At 41.2% G+C, this 23,408-nt stretch overlaps 5 protein-coding genes and 1 non-coding gene across 12 annotated transcripts in view; 2 read left to right on the top strand and 4 right to left on the bottom strand.

Annotated features, from left to right (window-relative positions):
- Positions 1 to 871: 871 nt before the first annotated feature.
- c11h3orf18 (chromosome 11 C3orf18 homolog) lies at positions 872 to 4,365 on the top strand. Of its 3 annotated transcripts, XM_049733468.2 has the most exons (6): positions 872 to 1,187; positions 2,370 to 2,749; positions 2,826 to 2,851; positions 2,987 to 3,116; positions 3,282 to 3,313; positions 3,897 to 4,365. In XM_049733468.2, exons 2-5 carry the CDS (start codon positions 2,495 to 2,497, stop codon positions 3,285 to 3,287), a joined length of 417 nt encoding a protein of 138 aa, XP_049589425.1. In that variant the 5' UTR covers positions 872 to 1,187; positions 2,370 to 2,494; the 3' UTR covers positions 3,288 to 3,313; positions 3,897 to 4,365. The 3 variants fall into 3 exon arrangements, with proteins under 3 accessions (XP_049589425.1, XP_049589424.1, XP_068508395.1); XM_049733467.2 differs by lacking the exon at positions 3,282 to 3,313 and having other exon boundaries at positions 876 to 1,187; XM_068652294.1 differs by lacking the exons at positions 872 to 1,187; positions 3,282 to 3,313 and adding an exon at positions 1,202 to 2,091.
- Positions 3,916 to 8,534, bottom strand: si:ch211-161c3.6 (high mobility group AT-hook 2b). Of its 4 annotated transcripts, none has more exons than XM_049733465.2 (6): positions 7,752 to 8,534; positions 7,024 to 7,205; positions 6,859 to 6,942; positions 6,299 to 6,349; positions 6,187 to 6,225; positions 3,916 to 5,880 (listed from the first exon to the last, which is right to left on the bottom strand). In XM_049733465.2, the coding sequence occupies exons 1-6, from the start codon at positions 7,963 to 7,965 to the stop codon at positions 5,851 to 5,853; spliced, it is 600 nt and encodes a 199-aa protein (XP_049589422.1). In that variant the 5' UTR covers positions 7,966 to 8,534; the 3' UTR covers positions 3,916 to 5,850. The 4 variants fall into 4 exon arrangements, with proteins under 4 accessions (XP_049589422.1, XP_049589421.1, XP_049589423.1 ...); XM_049733464.2 differs by having other exon boundaries at positions 3,916 to 5,685; positions 7,752 to 8,532; XM_049733466.2 differs by having other exon boundaries at positions 3,916 to 5,685; positions 7,748 to 7,886.
- Positions 6,459 to 6,531, bottom strand: trnar-ccu (transfer RNA arginine (anticodon CCU)). Its single transcript has one exon. It is a non-coding gene; the product is annotated as a tRNA-Arg (tRNA).
- Positions 8,535 to 9,897: 1,363 nt separating the features above from the next.
- Positions 9,898 to 17,121, bottom strand: mst1 (macrophage stimulating 1). The gene is made up of 18 exons (XM_049733448.2): positions 16,831 to 17,121; positions 16,133 to 16,277; positions 15,932 to 16,047; positions 15,749 to 15,863; positions 15,432 to 15,568; positions 15,165 to 15,285; positions 14,975 to 15,093; positions 14,090 to 14,264; positions 13,784 to 13,914; positions 13,597 to 13,699; positions 13,246 to 13,382; positions 13,118 to 13,150; positions 12,908 to 13,022; positions 12,740 to 12,817; positions 12,494 to 12,640; positions 12,308 to 12,414; positions 12,067 to 12,206; positions 9,898 to 11,961 (listed from the first exon to the last, which is right to left on the bottom strand). The coding sequence occupies exons 1-18, from the start codon at positions 16,931 to 16,933 to the stop codon at positions 11,800 to 11,802; spliced, it is 2,184 nt and encodes a 727-aa protein (XP_049589405.1). The 5' UTR covers positions 16,934 to 17,121; the 3' UTR covers positions 9,898 to 11,799.
- abhd14b (abhydrolase domain containing 14B) lies at positions 17,122 to 19,703 on the top strand. Its single transcript, XM_049733463.2, has 5 exons — positions 17,122 to 17,264; positions 18,265 to 18,479; positions 18,766 to 19,007; positions 19,207 to 19,387; positions 19,568 to 19,703. The coding sequence occupies exons 2-4, from the start codon at positions 18,266 to 18,268 to the stop codon at positions 19,384 to 19,386; spliced, it is 636 nt and encodes a 211-aa protein (XP_049589420.1). The 5' UTR covers positions 17,122 to 17,264; position 18,265; the 3' UTR covers position 19,387; positions 19,568 to 19,703.
- cacna2d2a (calcium channel, voltage-dependent, alpha 2/delta subunit 2a) overlaps positions 19,429 to 23,408 on the bottom strand; it is a 105,769-nt gene continuing 101,789 nt past the window's right edge. For both annotated transcript variants that reach the window (XM_049733437.2, XM_049733436.2), the window contains one exon: positions 19,429 to 23,138. In XM_049733437.2, coding sequence (XP_049589394.1) covers positions 23,016 to 23,138 — 123 coding nt within the window. In that variant the 3' untranslated portion in view covers positions 19,429 to 23,015. The remainder of the gene's footprint in view (positions 23,139 to 23,408) is intronic.

The raw sequence follows: 23,408 nt of genomic DNA on the forward strand, positions 1-23,408 counted from the left end.
AGCAGGAGTTTGGTGACTTTGATTGTAAATTACTTTTTGTACAATCTCGTTATTTGTTGAGAATTATAGGAGTCATAAACATACAGGTCTCCAAATACTGTTAGAGAACTTGGAGCCTCGTCGATCAGGTAGACTGCAAGTCTCCACATAAGTCACTAGGTGGCAGTATTTTAGCAAATGTGCCATGTTTTGCACCCTGAATTTTGCCAACTTCTCTGGAGTCAAAGAATAATATTTTGTTACCAATGTGATTTATCAAACCTCACATATAAGTATATAAAAGTATTATGTAAGCTCTTAAAATGTTTTATTGTTTATTATGTATTAGCTTATAATGTAATCAAGATTTTTAGGCATTGTAAGCAGATTTAAACGATACAAATCATAAGTCACATGAGGAAGTAGATTTTCCTTCATTTTCTTGTTTGTGCTCAAAGGGACAAATAAAGGCTCTGTTTTCAAAGATTCTGAATTTTCTGTCATCTATTTCATACCTCAAGCTTCAAAGGATTAAAGGAAGAGGATGTGCCTTAAATTGTACTTTGACGTATTTTCTTTCATGGTCTATGAATAAAATAAAACGTTATCCTGCTTTATATTTCACTCAGTGTCACTCATATTTTTTTCCACCTAAAGCCTTAACCTGTCATTTGTAGAATAAATCATATTGGTTGGTGCTACTGCCACCACAGGGTTAATTTCCTCGGCCTTTGACACCCGGATGGCGAATGCTGTCACGATCGGGCCTGACAGCATCTGGTGCTCCGAGCCCTTAAATCCCATCCTCATCCTTGCAAAGCAAGACGGTCAGCCGAGCCACCCAACCACGGCTTGCATTCTCACGGCATTCAACCAATCGGGTTGCCGGGAGAGGAGGAGGAGGGCGGGGAACGCGTTTTCCCTGCTTCCTTTGCAGCATCCTTCTGCAGCCTCTCCGGTGTCAAAGACTGTCAAGAAATAGAGAATACAAAAGGGAGGGGTGGTCCTCAGAGGACGTCGGAGGAAGCGTGCGGGACCCCACGAAGGCTGACGGGACAGGCTTACGTCGGCGTAGGACTGTGAGAAAATGGCTGCTTTTCAATGTAAACAGGCCGTGCGGGATCCGCATTGCTAAAGGGGAGGAGGGGCGGACATTGACTTCAATGTCGCCTCTCCCAATGACAATACAAGCATGTTATACTCTCCAGGTACGTATGCACCTCCGATCATGGCGAAAGGAGACATCATACACAAGAAAATTACTGGTCATAGTAGAATGTTACATGCTCAGCAACATTTGGTGTCCATTTGTCGTTTTTCTTTACATGCACATGTTCACAATTAAAAACAGACGGGATGGACAGAGGAGAAAGATAGGTCGTCATCTGACCTCATTTCTAAAAACATAAAAGAAATAAAAGCACGTTACTACAGCAATCTATGGAAGCCCCATTAAAAGTAAACGAAATGTGCCAAAACTTGGAGGCAGTTGGTACGTATTAATAGAGCTTGCATATGTGTGTGGGAGGAATAGGGTTGTCGGTTTGGCATTTGAGCTGGCTTTAAAAAGCACATTTCCTCCACAGTTACAGTTTGGGCGGGCATTGCGTATTCCTCGAGATTTGTATCTGCCTTTTGCTGCCCACATCCTGCTCTCAATACCTACCAACCACATCCTGACTGGCACTGCAATATACTATGTGTCAAAATCAAGGTTGGATTTGTGTATTTTTTGACATGTAACATTTATCTCTGTCAACCTTTTGTTTACTTGTTGTTAATATTAAACAATTTAAATGATCTAACACAACAATAGCATAAATACAAATGTGGAGAGGATCATCTATCAGGGTGAGAGCTTCCCACTTCCATTCTATGTGACATCATCTAAGGAGGTTTGTTACTGAAATTATATGACTTCGGGATGATGTCATAAGCAAATATGTCCTCTCTACCTGCACTCTTACATGACATCATCTGAACTATGGTTGTTCCATATCATTTTAAATAATTATTTCAGAGAGATCCAATAACTTCACTTTAACACAATTGTTCTTTTCTTGCCACAAGTCAGCTAGGATAGGCTCCAGCTCATCTGCGCCACTAATGAAGGCAAGTGGTGAAGAAAAGCGATTTGCTGATTGACAACTGGTCTCGGCTGTCCCCACTTGTCACCAAATTTCAGCTGGAGTAGGCTCCAACTCACCTGTGACTCAAATGTGGTTCATGCCTCGGACTTCTGGTTTTACTTTTTGGTGTTTACAGTATTTAATTTAGCAAGGACCCAGTTCAAGGGCCCGCCCTGTCTGTGGCATAAACCCAATCAGGACGAGCAGTGTACAAAATTAATAATTTCCGAGGCAATTCAAGTGTTATTTGTTGTGTTGCAGCTGGTCTTCAAGTTCACATGGCCAAGGCGTCATCATTTCTAGCATGAAGACAACTCCATCAGCAATGAGACAACACGCACAAGATATATAAATCAATACACAGCATTTAGTTGAAATAGTTGACCATGGCCCTACTCGAAACCGAAACGACATTAATACCCTCAACGGCCACCCAAGCCCCCCGAACGGCCTCCTCGAGCACGATGAGGGACAACGTCACGTCCAGGATGACGCTCGTGACTGTTTCGGTCCCGGCCAACGAGAGCAGCTTCAACAGCACCAGCGTTACATTCCCGGAAGCGGTGATGGAGGGCTCGGAGATGGGAATGGTGCTCCTGCCCTTTGGCATCATCACCCTCATCGGCCTGGCACTGGCTTTAGTAAGACGTTCACTTTGATGCCATGAATCTCATCAGAACATAAACTAATGAGTTTGTTTGTCTTTCTCCTTCCTAGATGCTGTACATCCGGAAAAGGAAGCGGTATGTTTATTTCAACTGTTGTATTATAAGGGGCATCTCAGTCTACAGTGAAGTGTGAGAAGAAATTTAAGCGCCCCACAAAGAGCTAATGTTGATTACTATTTTTGTCTATTCTAAAATGTTCCTTCTTGTCAGTTTGGAGAAGCTGAGGCACCAGCTCATGCCCATGTACAACTTTGACCCGGCCGAAGAACAAGATGACCTGCTGGAACAGGAACTACTTGACCATGGCCGAGATGGCACACTTGGTGGTCCTAATGCCAAGGTAAGCTAAATGTACAGAGAGATGCACATGTTTATATATCTTTTTTTATGCACTATATATATATATATATATATATATATATATACAGTATCATCATTTTGGGCAACACGTCCTTTCTGTTGAGTAAAAGTTGACTGTACATGTTTTTTTATTTCTTTTATAAAGTTTTGACAAAGGCATGATGATAAAAGAACATGGTAAAGTATCACTTGTGTGTCATTATAAACCTTTTTAATTATAAACCTACTTTCCCCTTCATTTGTCATTATTTCTATAATTTTGTCTATTAATAAAATCAAAATGATATCATCTTAACTGTGACATAAACATTAGCTTCTCCTGTATACATCATTTCTATTGTCTTCCTCATAACAAACAATTCCTCCTCTTCCCAACATTAACTTTGGTGGATTGTGGTGTTCCTCACGTAAATCTCAACATATAGTATTTTTTTAAGAACTAAATATTTTTTTCTGTAAACAAAAGGTGTATTTAAAAAGTTCTATGCATATTTATAGTTCTTGAAACCTGCCTTTTTTTCCAATACTGACAAAACGTTTTTTTAATTTTACATTGTATTCATTGAAAAAAAATAATTTGATAACATTATGACTTTTTTCTAGGCAATAGTAATATTTTTCTTGTCCTTTTTTCATGAGAAAAAGTTTTAAAGAGAGCATTTACGCAATTAAATTGACTTAGCCTTTGAAATGGATGAAAAGGGCCATTCATAGACATTTTGATGTGATGGTAATTTGAAATAACGGTCATCTCTCGCAGACTCTCCGAACCTCGCAGGGGAGCACCCAGAGACCCAGTCGCCTGGTCTTCACAGATGTAGCCAAAGCTCTTAATGCCTAACGAAAGCTCTTCCATTCCACGTACGTATCATTTAGTGGACTCCCTTTTTGATCATCTACGGGGTGGGACAATGAAAGATGATGAAAAAAAAGGGACTTTGTTTTGGTGTCCAGATGGTGCTTCAAATTTTATAGATTTGAAATGATTTTGTAGGAGAACAAGTGCGTGGAATGCAAAAGCATCACTTTTACCATCTTGCATCAACCGCCACACAAATGTGATTAGTTTGTGGAATTATTGTCGCCACGTTTCTATTCTTCTTACCCTCATCGTAATCTTGTGTGTAACACTGGACGTTAGCGCCAACCTTTTTGTGTCTTCCTCCTTGCTGAGCAACTAACGACTTGTTCAAGACATTAAAACTGTTCCTTTCAAAAATTCTCTAAAAGAGTTGCGCCTGTTTTTTGATTTACAAAAACACACAAATCCCAGGTTTAAAACTCACTGGGTAAAAATGGTTTTAATTTAAAAAAAATGAAGCTAGGCCAGGTTGTGTCAGTCTTATAACATTCTTCAGTCAATGTCCCAAAAAGGTAGAAGTTGTTTTCATTCATCATACCTTCCACAAAACACCACACACCTACGATAAAAAATAATTAGCCTAATTTTATTTATTTTTTTAGAAATGGAGGTTGTGCTCACATACTGTAAAAAAAAAAAAAAAAAAAACGATGGTAAAAAAGACGGGTCAATATTTAATAAGAAAGTACATCATAAGAATATTTTTTATCAGGCTGTTTTTTTTTGCATTTGCTGCATTTTAACAGGAGAACAAAGTCACATTTCAATTTGAGCAAATCCAGTTTTTCTTGAGGTAACTGTGGTTTCTGTGAGGTCTTTACATTGTACCTGAGGTTTCATCGTGGTGGTAAGAAAAAGAAGCACTGGCGTAAAGTCCTGAGTGTCACACAACACTTGTTGCTTTATGTATTCAATATGTCTTAACTTCTTTGTTAATGGACGATTTAGTGACAGTCTTATTGGATTTAAACAGGTAAATTAAGGGCTGCATAATATTTACGAAGAAATTAATTTTAGCCCTCTTTGTCCCTGCCCAGTCAAAATAATACACATCTAGTTGGAATGGGGAGCAAATTCTAAAATAATGAAAAGCTATTATGAATAATTGGGAAAAGTAACAAAACAATATAAATAGGTTAAAAAAAACAATGAGCTCTTCTATGAAACAGCAAAGTGTGCTTTTAGCTTGTTGCTGGTCATATAGCAGATTAAAAGCTTTGCATTCAATTAAACCATCCTACATTTTACACATTTGTAAGATAAGATAAGATCACTCATTATTTTTGTTTACAGTGTATAGTTTTGTAATTAATCTTAAGTGATGTCCTGTGATATAGTAAAAATACACATCTTTCAAAAATGCACTACATATCCTTTCCAGTTGAATTAATTTTACCGATGAATATTTGAACGCACATGTCCAACATGATTTTAGTACTTTTTGCACACGTGCAGCCTTAATAGACATTTCTCTCGAATGAAAATGCTTTCTTAGGTGGTAAATTTAACTTTCCACCTCTCAGCGAGGTAGACAAGTTCCACCAAATTTTGATAATTCCAACATTTCCCTTCCACTGGAGTGTTCTTACGGCTAAACCTCGAGGTAGGGTAACGACACGTCACATTACTGGCCTTCCTCCTGAGACGAAGCGGGCGAGGTTGCCAACTCCCCTTCATCGGAGGACACCTGGGGAAACGTCAGAAGAGCAAAAGAAACCGTCATGTGACTCAATCACCGAACAATGAATCAATACAAAACAACACGAGAATGACTTATAGTTTCGTCGAGAGTCGGTTATGTCAGGAAACCGAGGCAGCCGGATGAAGACCAAGCTAAGCTCAGTCCGTCGAGTCATTCTTCCCCTTTTTTGCGTGAGTGAAGCTAAAAAAAAAAAAAGTCGACTCGCTCAACGGTTTCACTTCAAGTGTCTTTTGCGGATGTCTTGGATCAGACAGTGTTGCTTTAGGATTGTGTAACTTCTGTTTCATTCACAAAATGAACCAGGAGGGTTTCTCGGAATAACAGCAAAACATACAGGACGGACTCTTGAGGTATTTTTAGAGTTTTTTTGTAGCTTTTGTAGCACGGTGGGAATTTTTTAATTGCTAGAATATTATTACTTGCCCTAAGAACTGACCATAAGTCATTTATTTGAAGTTTCATTGAAAAAAGTATCAGTATCCTCACCTTTGGCTCTTCACTTCCTTTTGCAACGACCCTCTGCAGCTGTAAAGCGAATCAGACATGAATGACGTGTACAAACACCTTTGATACAAATATGTAAAAAAACGTCACACACCCATTTTCTTGGTCGCCCACGTGGCCGTCTTTCTCCAGATGGCTCGGCTTTCTGGTAAAGAAGATTAGCAAAGATGAAAGAAACCAGCAGACAAAGATGAAACACATTTGTAGAAACTGATGGGTAGGAATCTTTGTCCTGAGGTCACTTGACATAAATTCACCCCAGATAGGACTCAAACCCACAATCCCTGGCTTAGGAGGCCAGTGCCTTATCCATTAGGCCACTGGGGCTAGATGATATTGTGCATACATCAGCAGTCCATCTGCACTATACACTGTATCACCTGCCCTTCACCTGAGACAGATGGTGGACCAGGATTTTTACATTCAGCAACTTGTCCATCTGGAAATCTTTTTTCATGACCAAAATGTTTCCACACCCAAGTTTCTGCTACTCATGGTCCACCCAGGCTCACTGTCACCTACCGTTTGGCACAAGCGACTCGAACATGAATGAAAGATTTGCAAGAATTTTTTTCTTCAAGATTGTAGCGTTCTTTCATTAATGTCATCTTAGGTTCTGTATTTATGTGTACCGGTGTGCAAAACAAAGCTAACCTTGAGTATAGTTTTGGGGCTTTTGTTCTTGCTGCCCTTGGGTCTTCCTCTTGGTCGCTTTGGAGTCGACGGTCCGAGAGGCTCCTGCAACAGAAACATTAACAACCACAACTTTATTTTGACACTATTTTTAAGAACTCCATCAGCCAATCATGACAGTCCTACCAGCTGCTGCTTGCGTGGACGACCTCGCCCCCTTCGTTGCTGAGGCTCGGCAGTCTGTTCTGGGGAACTGGGCCGGGAAGAAGACGGCTCTGTGGGCCCGCTGCTGCTCATGTTTTGGAGAGCAGGGTCATCAAGGCCTGAGGACCAAGGTGCTGGAGACAAGGCTAAAAATAGTGTGGTGCCTGCAAACAGATGTTGGAACATTTTTCATTATTTGCAAAAAATATGGCTGGATTGGCATACGATTTTTTTAACAGAAGACCACAAGCGAAGTTACACAGTGACACTACTAGAAAAAGACTCACTCAAGCATGGGAGAATTTGGAAGAGCTGAAATTTGAACCCAGAAGCTCTCAGCTGGGAAGCAGACTTGGTAAGAACAAAGCTACCCAAAACAGTCCTTCTGATAATTGCTCGATAGTTTCATAAGCGTGCGTGATCGACAACCGGTAGTGCGCTTGACTGCCCACGACGGGACCCCCCCCCCCGCGTCCCGGTGGTACACGTCCCATACAGGCACTCGTTGCGTGAAACATTTAACACAAGCACAATCATAACTTGGCCTCTTTAAATAGTTTGCGCAATGCGTGTTTTGCACCAACGTGAGTACGTCGCAAGGAATCCAATAAAGGTTGCACGCGAGTATACAGGTGCAAAACCTTTTTTTTTTCTTTCAAAACAAATCTAAAGAAATGCAAAACACAGACAAAAAAGAAGAACTTACTTACTAACTTGTCTTTGCAGCTTCACCTGGTGGATACTGATACCGCGCCGGCCGAAAACTTGTGACGCTTCTGCCCGTCTTTCCCTATTTAGAAATATGTGTGATGCCCTCTCACAACTACCCACCCACTCAAACACACAGCCACGAATTGAACCCGGTTGCAGTGTAACAAGGGGGCGGGGAGGCTTGTACTGTATATGGTGCTTCTCTTCTGGCATTGCATACTTTCTCAATTAAAGTGCCATCATGTTGTAGCCTACAGGGGAGTGGCCAAATCTTAACCTCGCCCCAAAGGGCCTCGGTGGAACACCCACAAATCGGACTTTAATTTGTCCTTTGGGGCTCGGTGCACAAAGCTAAGTCCATAAAGGCATACTTGGAAGAAGTTGCCCATCAATCACCTTTGGTCATGTGTCCCAATACGTTAGTCTTTTTTGTTAGCTTCATGGCTCATGGTCAGGTGTCCACATACTTTTGTCTGTTTGGAGTATTTAAAAAAAAAAAATCATTTTAGTTCCAGGGCTATGTTGACATAATTTGATCTCAGTTGGACTTGTATATTTGGGGACTATCCATCCATCCATCCATTTTCTGAACCGCTTAGTCCCCACGGAGGTCGCGGGCGTGCTGGAGCCTATCCCAGCCGTCATCGGGCAGTAGGCGGGGGACACCCTGAACCGGTTGCCAGCCAATCGCAGGGCACACAGAGACAAACAACCATTCGCACTCGCACTCACACCTAGGGACAATTTGGAGTGATCAATCGGCCTACCAAGCATGTTTTTGGGATGTGGGGGGAAACTGGAGTGCCCGGAGAAAACCCAAGCGGGCTCGGGGAGAACATGCAAACTCCGCACAGGGAGGGCCGGAGGTGGAATCGAACCCGCACCCTCCTAACTGTGAGGCGGACGTGCTACCCAGTGCACCACCGAGCCGCCCTATTTGGGGACTAATAAATGTAATAAATAATATACAGTATAATATTAAATACTAACCTAATAATGACCATTTCAAACGTTTCCCATTTTTAAGGTACAATTCCAAATAAATTGGGAAAAATTCACATTTATTGATTATGTCGTCAGTCATATGAGCAATCTAATTTTTTTAATCGACAACCTCAACTGACTCACACCATACGAAGTGATAATTTACAAATTCATTCTCTTCAAACTTTTCTATAGGGCTGCAGTAGAAAGGTGAGGCAGCATTTTTTGTCAAACACTAACTTGTGTACGAATACCAAACTGTAAAAAAAAGATGCATTTTGTTCAATTTTTTTGACATTCTTGTGTAAAAGCATCCCAAGGATAAAACAATTAGAACCGTTTCTTTGGCATAAAAAATAAAGTGTATTCGTGAGAAAATGTGAGATTTCCAAGAGAGGACATTCATGCATATGAACAACGAACGGTAAAACAAGTCATCCACTGTGAGTATGACTAAGTGAAAGTGAAAGAATATTCTCATTAGTTCCTGGCAGCATGGTAATGTTTGACTGTCAAAAGAAGCCTGAAAGTGGAGCAGTGCGTGCTTTTTGGAACTCCTTATCTTGAGGTTTATTTAAGCTAAATTCCGTGGGCTCATCGGCGGCGTGTTGCAAAAATCCTCCTATAGAACTCGAAAGAATGTGCAGCGCATACAGTGGGGCATTAGGCACAAAGGTGTGTCTTTAGAGGTTGGGGGGGCCGCCATCAAAAGACCAACTCAAGAGGGATTTCTTTTCGAGAGAGTAAGGGTGGGGATGGGTGGAAGGGGGTAGGGTCAGGGGTGGGTGCGCACAAGGTGCTGTGGAGCTCCATTCAATTCACATTGGGGAGTTAGCTGGTGCATACAATGAAGAAGTGGTGGGAGCAAGTCATGGTGGTATGTTGCAAAAACAAACAGTAATGACATCATTAAACTCAATTAAAATGAATTAAACCGTTTTTTCCTCACACTGCTCTCTCAGGCGTGTACTCTTAACCCATCATGGTGTGTTTTGAACTGCTCTCTGAGATTATCAGTACTGGACTAATATTTGTCGTTCTACGTGGAAGATAAAGTGTATAACTGAGAGTGGCAAAAAAAAAGTTGGTGGAACGACGGCCAGTATTTCAAAAAAAAGTCAAGCCACTTTTTATCGTATGAAACCATTGAGGGTGTAACAGTTCACTTCTTTTTGATGTTTAATTAATTGTACATTCCAAAAATAAAACCAATACATTTAGTGTTAAAGTAACACTCCATTACAAACAGGTCATGTCTTAACCTTCAAGTTTCAAGCAAGCTACTGAGGCAAAAAAACAATCAAGCAAGTCGAGGCTTCACTCAATCTCAAGAAAGTCAAGTCGAATTATTAAAGTTAAGCAAGTTTATACTGCAAGTCAAATGGTACAATCTTGCAATATTCACCTTAGCAACTTTGCACTCTGTATGTGTGCTTTAGATAGATGAACGATCAAGCTGTTGCTTAGTTTCAGTTTTTTTGCTTTGTCTTGCAAGCCAAAATTCAAATTTGCCGCAATGTAGTAAGCATTCATAAAAAAACTAAAAAAAATAAAATAAAAAATAGCCGAAAACATCATAACAACAAATACCGTAATTTTCGGACTATAAGTCGCAGTTTTTCTCATAGTTTGGGTGGGGGGGCAACTTATATGTGAATTTTTTCACAAATTTTCAAAATTCAAAAAAGAAAAAAAAAGTTAAACTGCGATAAATGCACCGCGATGTAGCAAGGGATTACTGTAATTTGAATTTCAAGTGACGTCAGTGGCGCGGCGGTTGTTTACATAAAGGACAGAGATTCGATCACGGGATGACGAAGGGCCCCACGTACTACCGGCATCATTAACGGCTTTGTTTGTAAGTGACACGGAGGACGAAGAGTTTGAAGGCTTTAATGATTTGGAGTGACACAGAAGGTTCGAAAAACTATTATGGCTTTTACGCACGCTCGGTCCTACTCTCCGGAGCTTTCTTTCACCTCCGTGGATTGAAGTTGGGAGCCGGCGCTTGGCCGGGTGGCTGTCCAGGGATGGTGGATGGGGCTCGAACATGGCTTTTACGCACGCCCGGTCCTACTCTACTGAGCTCTCTTTCACCTCCGTGGATGGAAGTCGTGGGCCGGCGCTCAGCCGGGTGGCTGTCTGGGGACGGTGGATGGGGCTCGGACATGGCTTTTACGCACGCCCGGTCCTATTCTATGGAGCTCTCTTCCACCTCCATGGCTGAAAGTGCCACCTCCGGGGATGGAAGTCCACGCTGCCACACACCTGGAAGTCCACGCCGGTGCTTGGGGCCGTGTGGTGGGGAAGTATTCATGTTATAGTTATTTGATATATTTTATTTCGTATAACAACTTGTATATGTTTTTATCATTACAGTTCAGTACTTGTTGGCTCATTGAACTCTTGTTTTGTTAAATAAAGAGACAAACCCACGTCTTTCCTTGTACTTTGTTAACGCTATAATATAGTCATATACTAGATCTGTGGAATAACGACGAGGCTGACGTCAGGGCGCACGCGCTGTGTTGTTGACAAAGGATGAGGAATTTGATCGATGGATTTAATGATTTGGAGTGACACAGATAGTTTGATAATATTGTTGTTTATATGATAGTTATTTGATATATACTTTATATATTGTTATATGGGTCTGTGGAATATTTAGAACATTCAGACGTCTGCGGCGCGGCGCATACGCGGCATCGTTTCCATAAAGGACGATCGATGGATTTAATGAATTGGAGTGACACAGATGGTTTTATAAACGTGTTATTTATGTAATAGTTATTTGAATAACTCTGAATGTTACGTCAGGCCCGTTCTCAGCTCTTCATTTGTGTTTATGTCACGTTAGCATACCTATCGTTTAGCTTGTTGTTGCTCGTTCATGTCTGTTCTTGGTGTTGGATTTTGTCGAATAAATTTCCCCCAAAATGGGACTTGTACTCTGGAGCGACTTATATATGTTTTGTTTCACGTTATTGTGCATTTTATGGCTAATGCGACCTATATTCCGGAGCGACTTTTAGTTCGAAAATTACGGTACTCCATTTTTCTTTCCTAAGCAAAGCCCATGACCTTCTTGATCCAGTCCACATAGACCGACACCCGGATGAAGATGCTGGGTTGGCCCGTGTGGCCGCAGCGCCGCATGGGGATGATCACACCTTCCAGAACCCAGCAGTCATGGTTCTGGCATGCCAACGGGCCACCGTAGTCTTTCTGCGGGCATACAAACAGTGGATAGAAAAAGTCAACACACCCGTGTTAAACTATAACTAAAATTGTTTTTTAAAGCACCAGCTTCTAATACTAGTGGTCACCCACCTCGCAAGCTCCAACCCCTCCCTGGAAGGAACTGGTGCACATCTCGTTCTCCCGGACCCGACCTCGGAAATATTTGTTGCAGTCCTTATTACTGAGCACCGGAATATGGGCCACGTTCAAGACGGTCTCATCTCCGGTGCCTTGAAAGGAGAGCAAAAGAGTGACTTGGCACAACTGTTTGATTGTTTATACACACCACTGTTGCTGTCTATCTTATTTTTAAAGTGTTATTATGACTTGCCTTTGGTCTCGCCCCATCCTGCTATCTCACAAATGGTCCCTTCAGCCACGATGTAGCGTTCAGGAGGCAGACAGATCTGAGAGATGCGCTCGTTAAATTGGGCTGGGCTGCAGACACATAGTGGAGAGAAGAGTGCCAGGTATAATATGTATCAGGGTGTGCGCGTGCGTGCAAGGGTGTACACACGATTCCAGCTGCAGCATGACCAGCTGAGACTCAGAAGGTCCGCAGACGATCTTGGTGAGAGGGATGGTCTGTACGCCGGGTTCGTCATCCTGTGGATCACGGAACAAGGTGCCCAGCATGGCCGAGTAGCCGGGCAGATCCACGTAGCTGAGCGTGCGCATAAACACACAAATATATCATTGGGGGATATTGCAAAACATTTGATCAGTAGATGCGACATGCTTTGGTGAGAAAAGCAAAGCTTACCAGGAGGAGAAACATTGCTTGGTGCTGATGACCCATCTAGCGTCCACCAGGGCGCCTCCGCAAAAATGGTTTCCTTTCCTTCCAGGTTAGAGTGAGTGCTTAAACATTTTTGGTGTTCAGGTTGATTGCAAAGGAACACTTTGTCAGTAACACACACGCATATAATACCTGTCTCTGAGGCTAACTGTCCATGGCGAGTTCCCAGGTATGCCATTTACGATGCGTAACCTGCTACTCTGGAAGCGGGCCTCTCGTTTCCCACACTCACTGAACTCAACTTTCTCTGTGTGGACAAATACGTCAACCAGCGTCATTAATACAGCAATCACAATATTACGTATATTTAGGCGTCCATAAAGTATAAATTCAATAACTTACCAACTGTTTCCGTGAGGGATACTTTCTCTCCAGCTGTTCGAAAGATAAAAAAAAAAAAAGTTGTTGTCATTGAGCATATATTTTTTGGAGATGGAAGAACAAGAAGAAAAAAAAGCACAGTTGAGTACCACATTGTTTGATGGCACAGTAGTCAAACTCAGTTTTGGAGTCGATGGTGTAGCACCAGGGACCATGTTGGTCCCCGTCTGGGTTACGACAGTAGTTCTCGGTCAAGTTGGCCTCGGGATGCGTTCCGGGATTTATTCTGGTGAATCAAATGATTTAAACCATTAGCACAGTTTTAGATTTTGACTCTTGCCAGTGAGACCACATGGATACTCATTTGAGGTTTTGATGTCAAATTTATGTTTGCTCTTGAAAGCAAGAATGAAAAGGAATTAGCCTTACTATTGCAATATTTTTTACAGGGTAGTGTATGCATAAAATGTAATTAATGCTTACAACTTCAATATTTATACCTGGTAAGGTGAGGCGTGTTCACATTCCATTTTTGGCAGGTGATGCCCTTGCGTGTTTTGCGCACCATGCCTCGGTAGTTTCTTCCATTTTCATGGTAGCAATCTGAAAGTATTAAACCACAGACAAATTATCTGAGAGTATTAAATCACGTCTTTTTTCAGAAGACTGCTATTCTGTGTGCCGTACCCTCTGCGTCAATGTCATCCGCACAGCGCTTGATCTGCAGGCACAAGGCAGTCCTCATCTCTGGCACGGACGTGAAGCACCAGGGGGCCTCGGAGCCGTCTGGGTTGCGGCAGTAGTTCTCCTCCAAGCCCCTAGATATCAGTGAATCACCTTATAAAAATATTCCTTTATTTCTAGCACGTGGCCTTGTGCTGACCCATAACAACTCATATGTCTTCTGTCTCTGATTGGTTGTTTTTCCTCAGACACTGTTTTTTCTCGTGTATCAAATTAGAGATGCATAACGCTCCGAGACTTGACACTCACTTGCATTCGTATGTGTTGGGGTAGAAGGGATGCTCGTGAGGATACTGCGCATCCCAGCGCTGGCAAGGGATGCCTGACGTGGTCTCGTTGACTCTGCCACGGTAATCCTCCCCGCGGCCACGGAAACAGTTGGTGGTGAAACTGGAGCGTTGACGTTTCTCCACGCGCACCTCAGCTGAGAAGAAATCACCGGGGAAAGGAAGCTTCAGGGGGCATATTATGATAAACTAATCATTTAATGCCTTAATGCAAATACTTGGGTCTCTGGAGTGACTGTCTACCCCAACAAGTGTGAAATTACACACCCAAGAAAATTGTGGACACAATTAAGTGAATTATGGGGTTGTTTGGATATGTCCCACTGCATGTGCATTTTTAATCTACTTGCAACAATAATAATCATACTATTATTATCATATATGTACTGAATATATAAATTGGTAAATAAAATCATGTAAAAATATCAGTTAAAACAATGAACAAAAAAATAATAGAAATCTTTTAATTAAATATTTTAACAACAAGAATAGTGTCAACAATAAAGAAAAAAATAATAAAATTGAGCTTTAACATGATATTTGCCTAGACTGAATAAATTGAAAATATTCTTGTCTTGCTGACTCTCAAGTACGTCACAAGATGGCATAATTGCGTCATCCTCCCACCAGCCAACCCGGGCCGGGCATTCCAAAGTTGCAACATGTTGCACAACTCCTGTTGCTAATCTCAGCAAAAGTCCATGTTGTGAAGCAACTGTCCGTTTCATATAGTATAAACAAATAATAATAATAAAACTAATACTGAAATGAATCGATTAAAATAAATCTGATCAAAATCTTGAAAGGGTGGGTGCTGAGTATTTGTTTCTTCGGCAAATAATCTTACTGCATTTCCTGATTTCGCAGCTCTCTCGCTCCACATTGGGATCCGTTGTATAACACCACGGCACAGGCGAGGCGTCCGGGTTACGGCAGTAGTTGTCATCCAGACTCTTGTCAGGGTACCTGAGGAAAAGCCACATCACATCGAAACACGGCCCAACGCTCGCCGTCGTCATCAAATGAGAGATGGTTACTTTTCAGGCTGGTAGATGTGCTGGTGAGGGTACTGCTGGTCCCAGCGTTGGCACTCCTTTCCGCTTACCGTGTGGTCTACCTGCCCTCTGTAGTCTTCGCCGTTACATGTGATGCACACGTCTGCACACACACACAAATGTCACAGAAGTTAATGAAGGCTTCTTGTCGAAATGCAGCACCGCAACTCAAAGCCGTACTAAAGTAACAAACTTGCTGAGTCATCTTTTCAACTATTTTAACCCGACAGAAGATAGCCATTACCTTACCGTCTTTGCACTGAGGGATGCTGCAACTTTCGTACCGTCGCTCGGGGTCAGTGGTGTAGCACCACGGCCCAATGCGATCCCCGTCTGGATTTCGGCAGTAGTTCAGCTCCAAGCCGTTGCTTGGTGAAGGAGTCCACCTAAAAATGTCGCAATTCAACCACTGAGAACAACAGTGGGCTAACTCCACATATTTATAGATTGATTTGTATAACAGGCGCCTGCCAATGTCAACTAAACTCAATTTTATATTTAAAACAAATATTTAGTCACTTCTATTTCTCAGGGGCTCATTCAGTATGACAGACGGTTCCGCTTACCTGTGATCGTGAGGGAACTTGGACCACCATTGCTGGCAGGTAAGTCCGCTTCGGGTAGTGAACACCTTCCCGCGGTAGTCTTCGCCTTTACCCACGATGCACTTGCGAACGTAGACTGTGCATCACGCACACACACCGTTGTAAATATTTGTGATTGTGTTCATGCAACATTGTGAGTCTTACCTTTCTTCTCGTAAAGGTCACAGTTGACGTTGCGTTTAACCTCGGCGTTGCTGCCATCTCCCACCCAGCGCAGGTGTTTGCATGTGATTGTTGGCCGCGTTTCGTAGTTGAACGCTCTGATGGACACATTTACATGAGATGTATATGTTCATACTACATATAAACTCTAACCTTATGTCCAGCGTATATAGAACAGTGTACCTGCAGTCTAGTGAGATCAAGCACCGTGCAGCGCAGTCTTCCACGTTAAGGACCAACAACGTGACAACGTGGGCCGAGTTCCAAGAAGTGGGGACCAGCTCTCTGCCCTCCGACCGCTGGAAGTCGTTCAGGGGACTGCGGTAACCTAAGTTGAAATGCATCAGACCACCCATTATCCAAGCTTAATGCTGCAGGATTGGTCATGACCAAAATCTTTCCATCATTTTTCTTTATTCATTTTCAAATGAATGGTTTGATTTAGAGACTTATAAACCGATAAATAGTATAGCACATTATAATAAAAAAATACATTATTTTATGTTTTAAATTTATTTTCATTTTTTTATCTATCTGATGCTCTCTGACAGGGGATATAATTATTTTTTTTAAGCACAGTACATCATTGTTCTATTTTCTACTTCCATTTTATCTGCATACAATAATTGGACTTTCATGCATTGAGTGTGCGTATAAGAAATGGAGCTCATGTAGTGCGTGTTACCCCAGCACATACGCACACGACCTTTGGACATCTGACTATTTAGTTACACGACCAATGTTTATTAAGCAGTTTCCACCAGTGAGAGCATCTTCATTTGGATTAATATTATACATACACACTGCATAGCTTTCTTCACAATGTGAATATAAACACATCAAAACTGTTATTCCATTAAGAAAAAAGTACAAAAACTCACCAGTGACCAGGCTTGTTGTTAGGAAAAGGCACAGCAGCAGTGGCAGCAGCATCGCAAGAAGACAAAGTTTCGACACCAGTTGTTGCCGGTCAAGGCGTCTCATTCGGAACGGAGAAGAAAACTCTTTCCAGGTAGAGGATTTCAGAACATGAAACGCCGGACACTGAGCTGATATTTAAACAAAGAGGCCTTCATACAAACAAAATCACGGGGATCAATAATGCTCACTAATCATTAATAAGGAATGGCACACATCATCGTCTACTCATGCGCCCTCGAGTCCTTCAGTGGACGCTAGAGGGCGATAAACACAGCGGAGGTGACCTTTATTTTGTGTTGCTCTCGTTTGTCCACTCCCCCCTCCGGAAATAAAAGGTAAGCGCAACAAGTTTACTAACTTTAAAACGGCGTCGTCATCAACACCGTCACATCAGGTAAGAGCACTCTCGATATTTGTGATAAAAATGTTTACCGCATCACCAGACTCACCAACAGCTTCATTCTCCAGGCTGTTAGGATCCTGAACTCTCTTCCCCCTTCTACGTAGCGTCCTGTACTTTTGCGCTATATTCTGACTGTCTGCTGTATGCACACTTGCTCCATTTTTGCTCCTCTTATTTATTGTGTTATTTGTTATTTATTATTTATTCATCACTCCTATTTATTCATTGTTTGTGCCTTCTTGTTTTTATTTTTTTGTGTTGTTTACTTGTATGTATATTGTGTACTATGTCTTGTCACCGTGGGATAGTGGGAACGTAATTTCGATGTCTTTGTGTCAAGGCATGTGAAGAAATTGACAATAAAGCAGACTTTGACTTTTACACTTCAAGAAGGTGCAAAAACACAAAGACGACTTTTGATGGTTGAATATGAAAAGTTTTGCTTATGCAAAGATAAATAATGCTCATTGTTTGATTGCAACGTTAACGGAACATTTTGTGTGAGTGCTTCAGGGGAGGGTGGCAACTGTATTATTTTATCTACTTGCACAAACGGCATGTTGCAATTACTTTACAAAGTGTGGAAACTTTACAAAGTTCTTTCCCCAAACTAAGGAGAAAACTGCAGTTTAAAACGGCACAGCAATGACACAGCAATGCAAAAAAAAATATAAACAAACAGTTTGTGCGTCATTTTTTTATGCTTATTGTCCTCCTTCTGGTGTGCATGTTGTGGTCACCAGGGGGCAGTATTATAAAGTTTAGATAATGAACCAAGAACCTTTCATAACAGACTCCATAAACTGCAGTAATTTTAATTTAATGTTAAGGCTTCAATTGGAAACAGAAAAAAAACAGAATTTGCCTGTTCGGCTGTTATCTATATCTATTTGTTGTAAGCCTATATTTTAAAATATATTTTAAATAAAAACAAAAAAAATCCATACCGGTAGGTCCCTTGTATTGATCATTGGTGTGTGTGTGTGTTCAGGATGTCACAGGTGGAATTGAACGAAGGCAGCGTAGACATTCCAGGCTGCACGTCACCACTCTTCTACAGACAAAGTCGACCATCCTCGGGGGATGTCAAGATGTCTGTTTTGCTTCTTCATGGTCGCCGCTTCTCCTCGGAAAACTGGCTCAGCAACGGCACCCTTCACATGCTGGCCGATGCCGGCTGCCGGGCAGTTGCCATCGACCTTCCAGGTGAGCGGAACAGGAAGCGGTCATACGTCCATCCATAGCGCTGGTCAAGATAAGCGTCGTAAAAAAACGGCTGTGGCTAAATGTTAGAGAGAACTACGATCAGTCGTCACCAAATTTCATGTGGACGTCTTAACTTATGCTCACCTCGGCCTCTGAAAATACATCAGAATCATCCCCCTAATATTTTGGATTTTATGTTAAGATTTTAATATTTTCAGACGTCAAAGTAGACATGAGTAGTGATATGCACTTAATTTTTTGTGATGCAAACCTTGCTTGTCCACAGGACTGGGCCGCTCCAGCTCAGCCGAGGCGCCGGCGGTCATGGGAGAGTTGGCCCCCGCTATGTTCCTGAAGGACGTATGTGAGCTACTGCAGCTGAGTCCCGTAGTGCTGATCAGCCCGTCACTCAGTGGCATGTATTCGCTCCCCTTCCTGCTGCAACACCAGCACCTACTACGGGCTTACATTCCCGTTGCGCCCATCTGCACCGAAAAGATCGGCGCAAAACAATACGGCGGTGTCAAGGTTTACATTTTTATGATTTCAAATTCCACAATGTAAGTCGGGAAATATTTTTGCTTATGCCACTTAATATGGGTAGAACATGGTTGTTATAAGGGTAACAATAATGAAAACTGGGTTGTTTTGAAAAATTTACTGAAATTTTATCTAGAACACAATTTTCTAGAATTAAAATAAGCAAATTTTATTTTTGGCACGACAGGTGCCGTCACTTATTGTCTATGGCGATGGTGACGCTGAGTTGGGGCAGGTGTCGCTTAGCAACCTGAGCCAGCTGGCCAATCACAGCGTGGCGGTGATGAAAGGGGCGGGGCACGCCTGTTACCTCGACGACCCTGACACGTGGCACCGTCTACTCTCTGACTTCCTTGCTAAACTCTGAGGTAAGTGTGTCACGGTACAAAAATCACGAGACGCCTTGAAGTGAAGTGAAAAATATGAACATTATTTATTAACTGATTCTCTGTAATAAACAATTTGAAAATATTTTACAAGGAGTCACAGACACAATATTTTACAAAGTTTGCCCCTCTCCTTTTTTTTTCATCTTTTTTTCCACGTAGCTTCAACTGTACAAAAAGAATGGAGCGACAAACAAAAGAAAGAAGGAGCTCAAGTCATCCTCTCTCACACACACGCGCACACTCGCGAGAAACAAATACAAAATAAAAATCTGTTTGGACTCAGACCTCAAACTTATCAACAGTGCTCTTTTCCTATATTTATATTGAGATATATATACTGACTTCACTTTGACTGATTCTGACTTGTTTTCTCTATTTTCTTTTAAACACACACTTTTGTCAAACATGGTCACGGAGCACCAGACTACACACTACACGATCACATACACACTGTCCCCCTCACACACACGGATGCAGCCTGCCTTCCCCTTTGCTTCTTTTAACCCTCGTCACAATGTGATTTTTGGCGAACCTGTCCAATCAACAAAGACTTAGCTGGACACTTTTTTTTAACCCTTCTGTTAACATTTGTTACATTGTTCCGATCCAACTAATAACTCTATTACTAACCATTTTAATCAATGAACGGAGTCAATTTGAACTGGGGTTATAATATTTTCCAAACATCAGGAAAAAACCCCATTTGATTTGTATTTATTTTGTTAACTGACCCGTCATACTGCTAGGTGGCAACATTTGTTTGTTGTGTTATAATACCGCCGTCATGTTTCGTTTGTTTCTCAGGAGTGTTTTTTTTTTTTTTTTTTTTTTTAAATGGCTCATTGGTAATTGTTACTGTTTAAGTCAATATTTCAATCAGGTCACTTTGACCTATGTCGTGTTTTGTACTATCAAAGTGTCAAATGATTTTAAAAAAAAATCCCGATATACATTCTGAACTCCATTAGTAATCTAAAACATGGTGGGGATGTGCCCCGCCCCGAGTGGGATCAGAGCTCTGTTGTGCACGACGCTAAGGCAATCAAATAGAGAGGCGTCGTTTTTCTACGTTGCATTTTAAAAACTCAATACACTGACCAACTAACACATTCTGTCAATCCAAAAAGCGATGACATCCCTTTTTGTTTTTTTTCTCAACGTCCATAACACTGGATTGTGTTCATTGCGACACACAAACAAGAACTTAGAAAAAAAACCTATCAGCCCTCACATCACACATTAAAGACATTCCACTCAATTAATGCACGCACGCATACACGCAGGCAGAATTAGAGCAGTCAAGAGGCCCTAAACAAAACACATGACCCAATAATAAGGCTGGATTTACGCTGCAAGTGGCACAATTCAGATTTGCTGTGTCAAAGGGCAAAAGTCACTTTTGTTACTTTTCTAAATTTCACATAGTGTCCACTTTTTGTGACTCTTTCAGTCTCCGTATCTCAATACAGGTTCATGATCAAACGTCAAAATTTTGTGTTCAGCTTACTGAAACTTTGAACAGTTAGACTTTCAGAAATTTAGGCAAGGTGAAATTAAACTCAGTTGCACAAAGGTTTGCGTACATTTTCGGTTCAACCTCAAATTTCACCCAAAAGCACAATATCCTAAACTTTTTGTGAGTAGCAGAAATAGCCGTGACATTTTCACAATTTAACACATTTCAAAAATATCCAATGACATCAGCCAAAGCATAGACAATTCAATATGGTGTAAATATATATATGCTACATTAGGGGCGTGTCCATTACATGGGGGAAAAAAAGCAAAGCAAATTCCCTACGATAGCCAGTCGAGTAATGTGAGGGTTGCTAAACTCTCAGTATTTGTACTATCCATGTATTATTGTTTACTGACGTGCGGAATTATTGACGAGCAATTTGTTTGCCTGCGCATGCGGGTTGGTTTTATGTGTTCCCTTGAAATGTACATGAAACTAGTCACGAAAATTTGTTTTAGGCGATTAATGGGACATTGCACACTTGAAACCTGCGGCGTAAATCCAGTCCAAGTGTGTGTGCTGATAGCTGACTGATCATAGTCATGTGATGGCAGTCAGATGGCTGCTCTATCTAAAGCTGATCCTTTTCCAAGACGGCCGCTTGATTTGAAAGAAACAACGACGAGTACTATACGGTCGCCTCACTCGTCTACCACAAAGTGCGTCAAGGCACTATTATGAAATGTAGCGGATCTTAAACAGTCTAAAAAGACGACCACGTGACAGGCGCGGACTACGTTTGTTGGCCATTTCGGGGACAGCATGATAAGGCCTGAACCACCCTGGCACAGAACCCATGAAGAACATGTGACAGAATACAGTTTAGCGAGAAGAAGCAAAGCCTTCTATGGAGTAATTGAAAGGAAAGCAAATTTCAAATTACGAGGAAAACTGATGTCAAATTGCGGGAATAATATTCCGATATTACAATAAGGAATTTGTATTTTTAGGAAGGGAAAAAAAGTTGACATTTTGTTCACACTGTATTAATTTTTTACTGATCTCAACTAATCTCAATCTTACAATATTCTGACTCTATTGCTGTAAAGATACTTTTTTTTCTTGCAATGTATTCAGATTTGATTTTTGTAATTTTCTCCACCTCATAGAATTAGACATTTGTGATGTTAAAACGTAAATGCATGTAACAATAATTTGTTTCCTGCTATATTCTGACTTCATTTAAATTTGGATTTCTTATTTCTGACTATTTAACTATTATTTTTTCTCAAAAAATTTGGATTTCACTCGTGTAATATTCAGAATTTATTCTCGTAACGGTATCGTTTAATTCTTGTAAAATAACTTTTTTTAAATTACTTTTCTTACTCACTTTTCCCTCCTAATATTCCAACTTTTTTGCTCATAACATTAAGAGTCAACTTGAAATATTCCAACTTTTTTCTCTCGTGACACTGCAATGTTTTTCTTGTCATATTTTGACTCCATCCTTGTAGAACTGATCAGTTTTTTTTCTTCACAGCCTTTTGAGGACTGGCAGAGGTGATGTTGGTATAGATGGAGGTCAGAGAGGTTCTTTTTTTTTTGTTGGTAATATATAACACCACACCACACCGCTCGCTAATAATAATTGAAACGTCACAGCTGTGTTATTAGTGCCTCTGTGTCGTGAATATGAGCACATCAAGATAGCTTTTTTTTTTTTTTTTTTTTTGAATCCCTCTCATTAAGCCATTTCTGCTGTGTTTTTGGCTAAAGAAAATAAGACCACATGAAAGTCTATCTCATTTTGGCAAGTAGATATAGTAGTGCATAAATTAAATGTATCGTCCCTTCTTTTTTTTTGGTGAAGAAAAATAAAATGTTTGGATTTCTCATGACACGGTGTCGTCTACCTAAGAGTTGTTTTTTTTTTTTTGGGGGGGGGGGGGGGGATTGGTGGGGGTCTCTCCTTGGCTGAGGACACAGAAGTGAAGCTGGCTATATGGTGGCACTCAGGGCTTCCATCATTGCCCATCATTGCCTATAAGACTATTTTAGGTGGTGGGGGAGCACATATGAGAAGCACAGGACAGTTATAAAGTGTGTGTGCACATTTGTGTGTGTGTGTGTGTGTGACAGATGAGATTAATGTAGTAGAGAGTCAGCGTGAGGACTGATAACAGGATAAAGCAGGAAAAGTTGAATCAGCAGCAAAGCCACGCGGGACGGACGCAAGGAGTGGCCCCGCCCACAGTCCGACGTGTTCTCCTGAGGATTGGAAGGACACGCGTCAGGATTGCACTTCACGTCAAAAAAAAAAAAAAAAAAATCTCAATCTGGGTCAACATTAAAATTGCTTTTAATTTAATTTTAATTCATTAAAATAGGAGAAGGGAAATTGAATTACAATGATGTAAAGATAACGAGTTCGGATTTTTCATGTTGACTGGTGTGTCCATCAACATAAATTTTTCCCCAAAATTGCTCAATTGTAATTCAGCTCTAAATATAATTTGTTTGGGTTTTGTTAGTTTCTTG

This window comes from Syngnathus scovelli, chromosome 11, assembly GCF_024217435.2.
Source record: "Syngnathus scovelli strain Florida chromosome 11, RoL_Ssco_1.2, whole genome shotgun sequence".
NCBI classification, from domain to species: domain Eukaryota; kingdom Metazoa; phylum Chordata; class Actinopteri; order Syngnathiformes; family Syngnathidae; genus Syngnathus; species Syngnathus scovelli.

Excerpts from the sequence above, each read along its gene's own strand:
- c11h3orf18 (XM_049733467.2), top strand. The coding sequence starts at position 2,495 with ATGGCCCTACTCGAAACCGAAACGACATTAATACCCTCAACGGCCACC. Across the intron at positions 2,750-2,825 it reads TCGGCCTGGCACTGGCTTTA|ATGCTGTACATCCGGAAAAG; the intron begins GTAAGACGTTCA and ends TCTCCTTCCTAG. Across the intron at positions 2,852-2,986 it reads TACATCCGGAAAAGGAAGCG|TTTGGAGAAGCTGAGGCACC; the intron begins GTATGTTTATTT and ends CCTTCTTGTCAG.
- si:ch211-161c3.6 (XM_049733464.2), bottom strand. The coding sequence starts at position 7,965 with ATGCCAGAAGAGAAGCACCATATACAGTACAAGCCTCCCCGCCCCCTT. Across the intron at positions 6,350-6,858 it reads GCCCCAAAACTATACTCAAG|AAAGCCGAGCCATCTGGAGA; the intron begins GTTAGCTTTGTT and ends CTTCTTTACCAG. Across the intron at positions 5,686-6,186 it reads AAGGAAGTGAAGAGCCAAAG|GTGTCCTCCGATGAAGGGGA; the intron begins GTGAGGATACTG and ends ACGTTTCCCCAG.
- mst1 (XM_049733448.2), bottom strand. The coding sequence starts at position 16,933 with ATGAGACGCCTTGACCGGCAACAACTGGTGTCGAAACTTTGTCTTCTT. Across the intron at positions 13,383-13,596 it reads AACACGCCTCACCTTACCAG|AATAAATCCCGGAACGCATC; the intron begins GTATAAATATTG and ends TTGATTCACCAG. Across the intron at positions 12,641-12,739 it reads AAGCAATGTTTCTCCTCCTG|CTACGTGGATCTGCCCGGCT; the intron begins GTAAGCTTTGCT and ends GCGCACGCTCAG.
- abhd14b (XM_049733463.2), top strand. The coding sequence starts at position 18,266 with ATGTCACAGGTGGAATTGAACGAAGGCAGCGTAGACATTCCAGGCTGC. Across the intron at positions 18,480-18,765 it reads AGTTGCCATCGACCTTCCAG|GACTGGGCCGCTCCAGCTCA; the intron begins GTGAGCGGAACA and ends GCTTGTCCACAG. Across the intron at positions 19,008-19,206 it reads AACAATACGGCGGTGTCAAG|GTGCCGTCACTTATTGTCTA; the intron begins GTTTACATTTTT and ends TTGGCACGACAG.